Raw genomic sequence first — 13304 nt, 5'->3', positions numbered from 1 at the left:
GCAAGTCATGCCTGACTAACCTAATTGCCTTCTATGACGAGATAACCGGCTCTGTGGATGAGGGGAAAGCAGTGGATGTACTATTTCTGGATTTTAGCAAAGCTTTTGATACAGTCTCCCACAGTATTCTTGCCAGCAAGTTAAAGAAGTCTGGGCTGGATGAATGGACGGTAAGGTGGATAGAAAACTGGCTAGATGGTCGGGCTCAACGGGTAGTGATCAATGGTTCCATGTCTAGATGGCAGCCGGTATCAAGTGGAGTGCCCCAAGGGTCGGTGCTGGGGCCGGTTTTGTTCAATATCTTCATTAACGATCTGGAGGATGGTGTGGACTGCACCCTTAGCAAGTTTGCAGATGACACTAAACTGGGAGGAGTGGTTGATACGCTGGAGGGTAGGGATAGGATACAGAGGGACCTAGACAAATTAGAGGATTGGGCCAAAAGAAATATAATGAGGTTCAACAAGGACAAGTGCAGAGTCCTGCACTTAGGACGGAAGAATCCCATGCACTGCTACAGACTAGGGACCGAATGGCTGGGTAGCAGTTCTGCAGAAAAGGACCTAGGGGTTACGGTGGACGAAAAGCTGAATATGAGTCAACAGTGTGCCCTTGTTGCCAAGAAGGCTAATGGCATTTTGGGTTGTATAAGTAGGGGCATTTCCAGCAGATCAAGGGATGTGATCATCCCCCTCTACTCAGCACTGGTGAGGCCTCATTTGGAGTACTGTGTCCAGTTTTGGGCCCCACACTACAAGAAGGATGTGGATAAATTGGAGGGAGTCCAGCGGAGGGCAACAAAAATTATTAGGGGGCTGGAGCACATGACTTATGAGGAGAGGCTGAGGGAACTGGGATTGTTTAGCCTGCAGAAGAGAAGAATGAGGGGGGATTTGATAGCTGCTTTCAACTACCTGAAAGGGGGTTCCAAAGAGGATGGATCTAGACTGTTCTCAGTGGTAGAAGATGACAGAACAAGGAGTAATGGTCTCAAGTTGCAGAGGGGGAGGTTTAGGTTGGATATTAGGAAAAACTTGTTCACTAGTAGGGTGGTGAAGAACTGGAATGGGTTACCTAGGGAGGTAGTGGAATCTCCTTCCTTAGAGGTTTTTAAGGTCAGGCTTGACAAAGCCCTGGCTGGGATGATTTAGTTGGGTTTGGTCCTGCTTTGAGCAGGGGGTTGGACTAGATGACCTCCTGAGGTCCCTTCCAACCCTGAGATTCTATGATTCTTAGATTCAAACATGCAATGCACCCATCCACTAATGATGACCATTTACTCACTTGAGTAAGCCCAGCGACTTCAGCAGGACTACCCAGCTGTGGGAGTGCACCCCAAGGTGAGTAAAGTTTTCACAGTTGGGCCCTTAGTGAATCATTCTCCTGCCATCCCAAGTGAGTTTGTATCTAGGGGTCTGTCCTGGGGCTTATTTACATATTGTTCTGGTTTTTTTAAATCATTTAATAATTATACTTATTAATTATGGGTCAAAACATTTAAAAAAGAGAAAATCCATAGGCTCAATTGGCAAGAGTGTTTTGTTCAGAAGATATCCTGATGGAGAAAAATATAAGGAAAAAAGGATACAGCAGCCCCCACCTCCTCTCCCGGACCCAAGCCCCTTGTCTAATAGAGATGGACTCCAGCCACAGAATTCAAATCTGGATCCAGATTTCCATACCCACCGCCCAAGTTCAGGGGCTGTTTGGATCTGAGGATCAAGTTCAGTCCATTATAAAAAGAAGGGTAATTGTTAAATCTGGATCCTGGTTCAGATTTCAAACACCCAAAGATTTGAGGAGTTGGTTCTGGATTTGGGTCAGATCTTTTTCTGATCTACAGACACGGCTCAAACCCAATGGGCCATTGTCCATCCTACCGGCCTGCCTGTGTGCTCTGTCATGGAATGTCTCCCAAACCTGCACCCCCCAGTCCTAAACCCCTGCCTTTGTCAGCAAACTGCCACTAAGTCACATAGCCCCTTCCAGAATCCCCTGGCTCAGGCTCTTACCCACAGAAGGTCTCTCTGAGCTGTACTCACAAACCCTGCTCTCTCTGTAGCCCTTGGGTCTCAAGAAACCCAAGATCCTGCTGCTCCCTCCACACCACCGAGCCAACAGGCACAGAGCTGGGGACACGCCCCTTATTTATACTGGGCCTCCGCCCACGGCCACACCACCCAACCTGCCCCCAGTGTGATTTCACCCAGAGACGCTTTGTGATGCGGTCCCCATGGCAACAGCTGGTGGGGTCACCACAACACCTGGAGGGATGCTGCTGCCCAGCCTGGCCCCACCCCAGTGCAGTCTTGATAAGAGCAGAGGGATGAAGGGCCCTCCCCTCCCCTGGGGGTTTCTTACCACCAGCTACCGTGCCTGTGCCATCACAGTTATGTCGGCATAGCCCTCTAGCCTAGATGTGGCATAAACTGACAGGAGCTCAGGAGCTGGTGCAGGAACACCCCCTTCCCAAAGGACATTAGCTACGTCAACCAAAGCACTCTTCTCTTGGTATAGCTGCATCTCACTGGGGGTTTTGTCGGCAGGGCTATGTCCCGGTGTGTGGGTTTTCCCACATCCCGACTGACATTGCTATGCTGGTTCAAGTTTTGAATGTAGACCAAACCTCAGTAAAGAGGCTGAAGGCTTCATTTTACAGAGGAAAAGCAGGAAAGTCCAACCCAACTCAGTGTTTCTCACCCTCTTCAGGTGGCCGACCCCTTCTACAAAGTGTTTTACAACTCTCTCTCCCCTGGCAACATTTACTGTAAAATGATATCTGTGATAGCAGTTATAAGGCAATAGAATTGATTTTTGTGCGCCTGGAGTGGTGGACCAGGAATACTTGATCTTGAAGGGTGAGTATGTGCAGGGAGAGGGAAATTTTCTTTGCTTTAGGTTGTAACACAGTTTTCAATGGCCTCCTCATGACCCTCCTGATTGCCTTTTGTGACTCTTCCTGGGGACTGGACCCACCCATTGAGAAATACTGCTCCAAATTAACCTCAGGTAAGACCTTGTTAGGTCCACCCACCTCAGAGCTGCTCAGATGGGGAATCTCATTCAATTCATAAAGTAAACTGGACAGATCAAAGACTCCAACTTTTCAATAAGATCTTTTAGATCTCACCTTTATGCCCCTAATCAAGAGTCCCAGCAATATGGACTCAGGCTGCCAACCCGAGAAACTTCAGACCTGAGTGGAGACACCCACCTCAATGCAGGGGCAGGAAACCCAGTAGCTTGGAAAGCAGGACTTAACGGATATTAAGATTGTACCCTGGATATTGAATGACAAATCTGCCACTCTCCGACCACGGCCACTGACAGCAACTTGTGACCACACTGACCAGTATTCAAAAGCCTTCCACAGAGTCAGAGGAAACAGAGAGAAGTTCCCGCCTCGCTGCCTGAAACGCAAAGCAAGAGTGATGCTAGGTCTGGCCTGTCCTGGGATCAGAACCCTAGACTGGCAGGTGAGCCCTGCGGGGAAATGACTTAACTCACCGGTGTTTCCCCCGCTCACTGACAGTGACACAGACAAGGCAAGATGGAGCCTTTGACGGACCAGGTGCCCGTTGTTACCCACAATGCACCACACCAGGCCCCAGCGCGCGGTGCCCGCGGTTTACCCACAATGCACCAGACCAGGCCCCAGCGCGCGGTGCCCGTTGTTACCCACAATGCACCAGACCAGGCCCCAGCGCGCGGTGCCCGCGGTTTACCCACAATGCACCAGACCAGGCCCCAGCGCGCGGTTACCCACAATGCACCAGACCAGGCCCCAGCGCGCGGTTACCCACAATCCACGGGGCTCGCGCGCATGTCCTCGCCGATCACGCCCCTGTCGCACGGTTCGCGGGGGCGGAGCAACAGGAGAGGGGCGGGGCTTCGCGGAGCGGCCGTGCCGGAAGTCGGGCCCGCTGGCTGTGGCGCGTGGGTCGCGCTGCCGGGTACGGGGGCCGGGCCGGGCCATGGCGCTCTACAGCGCGGCCGCCTCTGTCCTGGCCGGGCTGCAGCGCCGGGACGGCGCCCTCAAGACCCTGGTGTACAAGAGCCGCTTCCAGGTAGCGGGGCTGGGCCCAGCCCCCTGCGCCGCCCCGCTCCGGCCTGGGGCGTGGGGTGACTGGGGGGCCGGGCCCGGCTGACAGGGCTGGGGGCAGGTGTTGGGGATATTGGGGGCAGAGCCGGGCAGGGGGGCCAGGCCCCCTGGCTCACAGGGCTGGGGGGCAGAGCCAGGCGGGAGTTGGGGATATTGGGGGGCACAGCCAGGTTGGGGGGCCAGGCCCCCTGGCTCACAGGGCTGGGGGCAGGTATTGGGGGCAGAGCCGGGCAGGGGGGCCAGGCCCCCTGGCTCACAGGGCTGGGGGGCAGAGCCAGGCAGGCGTTGGGGATATTGGGGGGCACAGCCAGGTTGGGGGGCCAGGCCCCCTGGCTCACAGGGCTGGGGGCAGGTATTGGGGGCAGAGCCGGGCAGGGGGGCCAGGCCCCCTGGCTCACAGGGCTGGGGGGCAGAGCCAGGCGGGTGTTGGGGATATTGGGGGGCACAGCCAGGTTGGGGGGCCAGGCCCCCTGGCTCACAGGGCTGGGGGGCAGAGCCAGGCGGGAGTTGGGGATATTGGGGGGCACAGCCAGGGACACTCACCGGGCCTGTCCCCCACAGAACATGAAGCAGCTCTATGCCCTTGTGTCAGAGACCCTGCGCTACTCACCTGTGCTGGACTCCATCATGGACGGGGCTGCCCTGCTGAAGGCTGAGAAGAAGCTGCCCCCACACCTGGCCAAGGTAAGGCCTGCCCCTGCCCAGGCTGTCTCAAGGGAGATGCTCTGGGCTGGTGGCACTGGGCTGGCCTGACCCACTCTGTCTTGCTGCAGGTGCTGGTGTACGACCTGCTCTTTGGCAAGGGTCTGAAGTGCGGAGGCCGCTGGAAGGTGCTGGTGCTGAAGCACCGGGCCCGGCTGCAGGCGGAGCTTGCCCGTCTCAAGGTGCGCAGGAAGGTGAGCTGCAACGAGGATCTGCTGGCAGCCACAGAGGGGGTCATCCAAGGTGAGTGTGGGGGCTCTCTCCAGCAGGTGGGACTCTAGATTGGGAATCCCATTGTGGGGTGAGACCCTGCAGGATTCCTATGCTCACCTCTGCCTGGATGGTGGGTTGTGACGGCTTCTGCAGTGGTCGGGTGTGCTGTAGTTCTTGGCTTCTTCAAGGCTATTCTCTGTACTTGTGCCATCATTTCACTAGGGATAAAGGTCATGTATGGGGCAGTGATTTCCAGGTTCATTCTTTGGGGCATTGGGTCCATTTGCGCCGGGCTTCTGGTTAACCTGTGACTTAGTAAATGGACCTGCAGACTGGGCTAGGTCTGACCTGATCTGTCTCTTCCATCTCTATCGGATGCTTGGAACCAGCTGGAGTATTCTTGTATCTCAGGTGATTTGGGAAAAGGGATTGTGTGTGTCTAACCTGTTTGTTTTTGCTTCCCCAGCCCCTCAAGTGCCACGCTACGTTCGAGTGAACACCCTGAAAACTTGCAAGGATGATGTGGTCGACTACTTCAAACGCCAGGGCTACTCCTACCTGGGCAGGGCAGCCAGGTAAAGCCATTCCTGGCCTGTCCCTGGACCCTGCGCTCTGGTCTTCACTGACCTGCCAAGCTGATAGCCCAGATGGGAGATGGGGGAGGTCTTGCACCTGCTGTAGTGACCTTCCAGACAATCAGGGGTTGGCACCGCAGGAAGCCATAAGCCGGCCTCTTTGTGAAGGGGAGCAGCAGAGCCTTGTGTGCGGAAGAGAATGAGAGGGGTAGGGACACTATCTTCAATATTGGCGGTGGATGGTTTGGAGCTTCTAGAGTGATGCTGTCTGCCCTGGAGTCTGCTCAGCTACTCACTGGCCTTGAGATGGGTTGGGGGATGGGCTTTAGTTGGCTCATGAGAAAGGGGGGAAACTGCAGCTGGGCTCTGAAGGACTTTTGAGCTTGGGGGAACCAGGATGTGTGTTCCACTAACCCCGTCTTCTCCCTCCCCACCCCTTGCTGTCTCTGGGTAGAATGGAGGAGCTGGGCTCCCTCTCGGGGAAGCAATTCCTCCTGGATCCCCACCTGCCAGAGCTGCTTGTCTTCCCGCCGCAGACAGACTTCCACGAGAACCGGCTGTACGTCGCAGGGCACATCATACTGCAGGACAAGGTGTGGGGCGCTGGGGCGAGAGGAGACACTGCTGGGGATGGAAGACTCAGGCTAAGAGAGAAGTGCCAGGGGGTGGTTCTGCTGTGGAATGGAGTGGGGCGTGGGGATGGGTGTCAGGAGGCTATACAGGAAAGATGAATGTTGGTTTTAGGCCACAACCCCCACATACTTTGTAGCAAACTAGAGCTAAATTCTGTGGCTTTCTGGTGCAACAACTTAAGGTAGATCTAAGAAGTGGTGATCTTTAATGGGGCAGAATGGCGTAGATACAACCCTGAAAGATCAGGCAGTTCCCATAGTTCTCAACATGTTGCAGATTTTTGTACTGACAGCTCCTAACTGCACTGTAGAAATTGCCTGGGGCAAACTGGGAGATACAGGAGGCAGTTCGGGGTTGTGGGATAAGGACTCCAGCTGGGAGTTTCTGCTAAAGAGCAATGAAATAGTTAAGCTTATCAACTCTGAAACCTAATGATGCTAGATAAATGTCAACATCCCGTCAAGACACATGAGAGCAATTTGTGCTAGTCTGAGGCAGCTGGCACTGCATTGGTTACTCTGGGGTGGAAGACTATCTCCATAACCACGAGGGTGACAAAGTGGTATTTTTATGGAAGTTTTGATTGCCCAGTCAGGGGTGGATTCTGTGGCTGTGCAGTGACTTAGGGGAGTGGTCAGAAGAAATGAGGGTAAGTGTCTGTTGGGGAGGTAGGTACTGCAGGAGCAGCGCTGTGACCGGTGGTGTGTCTTCCAGGCCAGCTGCCTTCCTGCCTTCCTTCTGAGTCCCCCCTCAGGGTCCCATGTAATCGATGCCTGCGCTGCCCCTGGGAACAAGACCAGCCACATGGCCGCCATCCTGAAGAACAAGGGGTGAGTATGAGCTGCAGGACGGAGCTGGGTGGGTGAGGGCTGCCTGCTGGTGTGATAAGCAGTTTTCCCAGTGCAGGGCACTGAAGCTCTGGCCTAGCAGCTGTTCTGATGAGGAAAGGAGCCTTGGGAGGGAGGGACACATGCTGTCTGTGGCCTCAGTTCTGCTCAGAGGCCTCTGGGTCCTGCGACAACCTAGGTGTTGATTCGGCAGCTCAGCCTGATTTCTCTGGCAGGGAACACGAGTAGGAACTGCATCCACCATGGGGTTAAAAGCAGGACTACACACAGGAAAGCCTGGGGAGTGGGCATTTTGCCTCTTGCATGTGGGAACTGGAAGTTGATGCCAGCATGTCTTGTTAGCTCTGGCCTTGTCTGAAATCTGTCCGGGACTGGGCAGCATCTGCGGGGACTGGTGGCAGAGCACCAGCTGGCGAGTGAGGCTTGGGCAACCAAAGATTCAGATTGGCAGCCATTAATATAGAGTCATAGGCCAGAGGGACCATCAGATCTTCTACTCTGGCTTCCTGTATGTCACAGGCCACCAGCACCTGCACACCAACACAACAGCCAGAATGAGACTCGAGTGTTTTGTCACGGGGAGAGGATAGGAGGGACCGAGGCGCAGCAGTGCCCGAGGCCCCTGCAATGGCAGGGAAACTGTTAAGATATACCCAGGTGTTCCTGGCAAGTGACCTGTACCCACCCACTGCAGAGAGAGGTGAACCCCCTCCTCCCCAGCATGCTGCCGGCTGTGCTCCGGCTCCTCCGGCAGCGTGGGAAGGACGTGCTGTACTCCGGGGGGGAAGTGGGTTAACCGACTTAGGGATGCACTCGGCCCAAACTGCTTTTGGTTGTCAGAGGTTTTCTGCGTGTCGGGGTGGTGGGCCTGGCAGGGCCCGGTCTGCTGAGTAACGATTCCTGTATTCCTCTTCGGGGCATTACCTTCAGGCAGATCTTCGCCTTTGACTTGGACCCCAACCGCTTGGCCACCATGAGCACCATGCTGGTGCGGGCTGGGGCTAGCTGCTGTGACCTGGCCAGTCAGGACTTCCTGACAGTTGACCCCAGTGACCCAAAGTACAGCCATGTGACCTACATCCTCCTGGACCCCTCATGCAGCGGCTCAGGTGAGGGGTGGGGGCAGGCCAGGCCTGTGCAGTACAAACGGGGATGGTTATACACACCTGGGCTACCGGTCTGTGAGTCTCTCCAAAGGATACACTGAAGCCAGGGGGGTTGGTGGGGAATAGACCTTCGGCTGCAGAGCCTGGAGCGGGGGGAGCCCAGCAGCTGGGTGATACGGGTGCCTGAATTGGAGCCCAGCTTGTCCATGCTTCTCTGATAGTCTCTTCCCCGCAGGAATGGTGAACCGGCTGCCAGCTGAGGAGAGTGCCCCCAGCTCGGAGCGGCTGCAGGCGCTGGCTAGGTTCCAGCGCAAGGCCCTGAGCCATGCTCTGCGCTTCCCTGCCCTCCAGCGCCTGGCTTACTCCACGTGCTCGGTGCAGCAGGAGGAGAACGAGGACGTGGTGTGGGATGTGCTCCAGGAGCACGGCACAGCATTCAGGTACAGACACTTGGGCTCAGTAACCAGTCAGTGTGCGTGGGGGCCCGTGGCGAGATGGAAGTGGAACTGTCCACTGGGTGTGGGATGAGCCAGGCAGCACTGTTAGTATCTGCTCAGTGCGTTTCCTGTTTGGGAGGGGGGGGGGGGGTTGAAGGCATCGTTTGGGGCAGCTCCGAGGCCCAGGGACTCTGGCCAGTGGTTCCTGTGGCAGAGCACAGTGAGAAGAGGCAGGTTCCCCCCTCGCTGTCACAGGCAGCTGGCCAGCCGGGTGCTTAGGCCTCTGGGCCGGGGCCCTGCAGCGGAGCGGGCCATGGCTGGCTGGGGCACTGAGCTTTGTTGTGATCTTGTCTCTGTTGGCAGGTTGGTCAACGTACTGCCTGCCTGGCCCCAGCGAGGCCTCGCCACCTTCCCAGGTGCGGAGTGCTGCCTCCGAGCCTGCCCCGCAGCGACGCTGACAAACGGCTTCTTTGTTGCCATGCTGGAGAGACAGCAGGAATGCAACAGCCAGGACTCCTCCAGGTGAGAGCTCTGCAGCAAGGGGCTGGGGCTTGCCCTGGTTAGAAATCCTCCGTTGGATGTGGTGTGGGGGGGCTGGCAGCACCATGCCCTGGGCATGCTGCATCTCGCTGAGTCATTTCCGGTGTGCAGGCTGTCAGACAAGGCCCCTGTCCTGCAGCGCCTGGGCTGGGGGGAATGGCAGGGGCAGGATTCCGGAAGAAGAAGGCGCTCGTTGACCCTGAGGTGAGGTTACTATCTAGCTGTGGGCAGGGGCAGCAGGAGGCATGAGCTGTAGGGCCTTAGGGAAGGACATAGATTGGAGGTGATGGAGAGACAGTAGCTTGGGGTGGGGTTGGGGGGAGATGGGAACAGCAGCAAGGCCTGGCTCAGCTTGGGCTGACTCCGAGGGCGGAGCTGGGCAGGAGGAGTCGGGTGCCAGACGAGTGGAGTTGTCGGTGTCGACAGAAGCGAGGCTGGGGAGTGAAGTCTAGTGGCGGGATGGCCAGTCTGCTGGCGGAGCAGCTGGGGCACTGCTGGGTTGGGAAGGTGACTTTGTCCTGCCAGTAACTCATGCTGCTTTGGGCTTTCCTCCGGCTGTTGCTTCCAGCTCCCTTCCTGCCGAGGCTGAGGTGGACAGTGGAGCAGAGAGATCCCAGGATGGAGAGGGAAGGGGCCCTCGTGCTGCTTGCAAGAAGAGGCGGAAGAAGAGCCGGTGTGTGAAATAAGGACTCTTGACGGGAGCTGTGGTGGCAGCCAGGCTTCTGCCAGCTCTGCCTATCCCATTGCCCTGAGGCTGGAGGCCCTTGGCTCATTGGGCCTATGCTGCTGGCAAGCTTTCCCGTCCCGTGGCCGGTCAGAGCAGCACATGGTGCTGTCGAAGGGAGACTCTAACCCGCTGCCAGCCCAGCTGCTGGGGGGCTCTGGCCCAGCTGCTGGGGGGCTCTGGCCCAGCAGTGCACCCAGCCTGGGTCAGGGTGGAAGTAAAGCTTTCCAACCTGTTTCAGGTTTTGTCTTGAGTGAGTTTCTCTGAGCCCCAGCCTGTGCTGCAGTGCGGGCCCTGGGGACACCACCTGAGCATGGGCTCAGACTCCTACCTGCTCTCTCCGATTGGCTTCTTCATGGGCGTAGCGTACAAACCGGGGACTCTCAGAGCGATCCTTCCGCTCCCCTGGGCAAGCAGGTGTCTGGGCCAGTAGACAGGCCTGGGCCAGGCCTCGTCGTTTGGGCCTTCCTGTCTCTCAGTCAGGAACTGCTTTCTGGCCACCCTGACTTCTGTTCCTGTGAGGGGTTGTCAGCTTTGCCTGACTTACTGGTCTTTTCTGTGGCTGGAGGCCAGCAAAGCCTGTAGGTGAGAGCTTGGCAGCATTGGAGGGGGAGAAGAGAGAGACTGCCAGTACCTGGGAAGCAGCACGGTAGTGGGTTGGGGTGAGGAATTACAGCTGTGTCTAGAGAAGCTGAACTCAAAGGGGGCAGCTCTGTGGCTGCTGTGAGAGACTTCTGAAAGCACCACCCCTTTCTCTGCAAGCCCTGAGCAGCCAGCCCCAGGACAGCCTTGGGAGGAGCAGTTTCAGCTGCCAGCTGACCACCCTCAATGCTTCCCTGCCCCATGCCTGGGTCGAGTTCTGGCAGTGCTGTGCACTGGGCTACCTCCTGCAGCCACCGCCAGCTTGGCTACCTGTGAGCACAACGCAGCCCTCCCTCGCTCCAGCAGGGCCGTGCCCAGAGAGAGACGCAGGTTACATTGATGGAAACGGAGAAGGCTACTGCCTAAGCCCTGGCCCACCGGAACCCAGGGAGAGAAACTCTGCTGGGGTGTGGATGTGGTTACTGTTCAAGCTAAACACACCATCTGCTCCCTCACAGGCGCTGCTGCGGTTCCAGTGCAGAGGATTCTAGCTCTCCACCTCTCAGGCGCACAGCCAGCTATTATTTGTGTGCTTATTCCATGGGACGGGAGCTTGCTCCCCTGGCTAAAATGAGCTCAGGGAGGAATTTGCCTGTAGCCGTCTGCCCAGCCGAGTTAAAGGTCCGTGCAGAACTCTGCAAACCAAGGCACTTCAAGCCCTGGTTTTTCATTTGATGCCTTGGAGGAGCCTGATTTTCAGCATGTCTCAAGTTATACTTGCAGTGCCGCCTCCCGTAATAACTCCAGGCTGCAGTCACTGAAGTGGAGGTAGGGAACTCCCCTTGGTAGCTGAGAGTTCAGCACTTCACACAAGTGCTCTTGATTTTTTTCAGCAGGTATCTAAGGGTAGGACCTAGCTCAAAACACCAGCCTTGGCTTCTGGCTTCCTTTTTCTTCCCGTCTCCCAGGAGCAGGGCCCCTTCTATTAATTATATTAAAAATGACCAGTTCAACTCTCTGATAAAAAAAAAAAAAATTCCTCACAATTTGTCCCAAGGGATGAAGTAAGGCCACAAATTTAGTAAAGCTAAAAGGCAGTGGACAGTTAACAAGACTTTCCACAGTTATAAAGAGGAAGGCCAAAAAAGAATTTGAAGAACAGCCAGCCAAATGACTCAAAAGTAATAGCAAACCATGTTTAAGTACATCAGAAGCAGGAAGCCTGCTAACCAACCACTGCGGCCACTCGACAATTGAGCTGCTAAAGGAGCACTCAAGGTTGGTAAGGCCACAGCAGAGAAGCTACATGAGTTTTTAGCATCAGTCTTCATGGCTGAGGGAAATTCCCACACCTGAGCTGTTCTTTTTAGGTGACAAATCTGAGGAATTGGCCCAGATTGAGGTGTCATTAGAAGAGGTTTTGGAACAAATTTACTATTTAATTTATCATAAGTCACCAGGACCACAGGGGATTCACCCAAGAGTTCTGAAGGAACTCACATGTGAAATTGCAGACCTACTAAGTGGTTTGTAACCTGTCCTTTACATCAGCTTCTGTACCCAAGGACTGGAGGGTAGCTAATGTGCTGCCAATTTTTACCAAGGGCCCAGAGTAAGGGCTTCTGGTGAGCCTGACTTCAGTACCAGGCAAACTGGTTGAAACTATAGTAAAGAACAGAAGTGTCTGCCATCGAGATGAATGTAATGTGTGGGGGAAGGGAACATGATTTTAGTAAACTATGCTTCAGCAATCTACTAGAATTCTTTCAGATGGTCAACAAGCATGTGGACAAGGGGGATCTAGTGGATAAAGTGCACTGAGATTTTCAGAGAGCTGTTGGGGTGAGAGGGAAGGTCTCTCATGGATCAGTAACTGGTTAAAAGACAGGAAACAAAGAGTAGGAATAAATGGCCAGTTTTCAGAACGGAGAGAGGTAAATAGTGGTGTCTCCCAGGGGTCTGTACTGGGCCCAGTCCTGTTCAACATATTCATAAATGATCTGGAAAAAGGAACAGTGAGGTGGCCAAATTTGCAGATGATACAAAACTATTCAAGATAGTAAGTCCCAGGTAGACTGCAAAGACCTATGAAAGGATCTCACAAAACTGGGTGACTGGGCAACAAAATGGCAGATGCAAATGAATACACAATCCTGACTATATGTATAAAATGACAGGGTCTAAATTATCTTAACCTTTGAGAAAGAATCTTGGTGTCATTGTGGATAGTTCTCTGAAAACATCTGCTCAAGGTGCAGCAGCAGTCAAAAAAGCAAACAGTGTAGAAAATCATTAGCAAGGGATAGATAAGACAGACAATATTTTATTTCCTCTATATAAATCCATGATACACCCACATCTTGAATACTGTGTGTGGATGTGGTTGCCTCATCTCAAAAAAGATATACTGGAATTGGAAAAGGGCAACAAAAATTATTAGGATTATGGGATGGCGGCTTTCTGAGGAGAGAGAAATAAGACTGGGACTTTTCAGCTTGGAAAAGAGATGACTAAGGGGGGTTATGACAGAGGTCTATAAAATCATGACTGGTTTGAAGAAAGTGAATAAGGAAGTGTTATTTACCCCTTTTCATAACACAAGAATTAGGGGTCACCAAATGAAATGAATAGGCAGCAGGTTTAAAACAAACAAAAGGAAGCCTTTCTCCATACAACGCACAGTTAACCTGTGGAACTCTTGGCCTTCACAACATCCTCTGGCAAAAACTATTAACAGGATTTTAAAAAGAATTAGATAAGTTCCTGGAGGATATGTCCATCGATGGTGTCCCTAGCCTCTGTTTGCCAGAAGCTGGGAATGGGCGACAGGGATGATTGGTGA

The 13304-nt window shown here is 54.4% G+C and overlaps 1 protein-coding gene across 1 annotated transcript; it reads left to right on the top strand.

The window, feature by feature from the left end:
- The first annotated feature begins 3861 nt into the window (after nucleotides 1-3861).
- Nucleotides 3862-10047, top strand: NSUN5 (NOP2/Sun RNA methyltransferase 5). Its single transcript, XM_044993655.1, has 10 exons — nucleotides 3862-4067; nucleotides 4664-4786; nucleotides 4876-5047; nucleotides 5484-5592; nucleotides 6047-6185; nucleotides 6940-7055; nucleotides 8004-8182; nucleotides 8415-8619; nucleotides 8980-9138; nucleotides 9725-10047. The coding sequence occupies exons 1-10, from the start codon at nucleotides 3975-3977 to the stop codon at nucleotides 9840-9842; spliced, it is 1413 nt and encodes a 470-aa protein (XP_044849590.1). The 5' UTR covers nucleotides 3862-3974; the 3' UTR covers nucleotides 9843-10047.
- The last annotated feature ends 3257 nt before the right edge of the window (nucleotides 10048-13304 follow it).

The sequence above is a fragment of the Mauremys mutica genome, chromosome 19 (assembly GCF_020497125.1).
Source record: "Mauremys mutica isolate MM-2020 ecotype Southern chromosome 19, ASM2049712v1, whole genome shotgun sequence".
Taxonomy (NCBI): domain Eukaryota; kingdom Metazoa; phylum Chordata; order Testudines; family Geoemydidae; genus Mauremys; species Mauremys mutica.
This window is presented reverse-complemented; position numbering and strand designations above follow the sequence as displayed.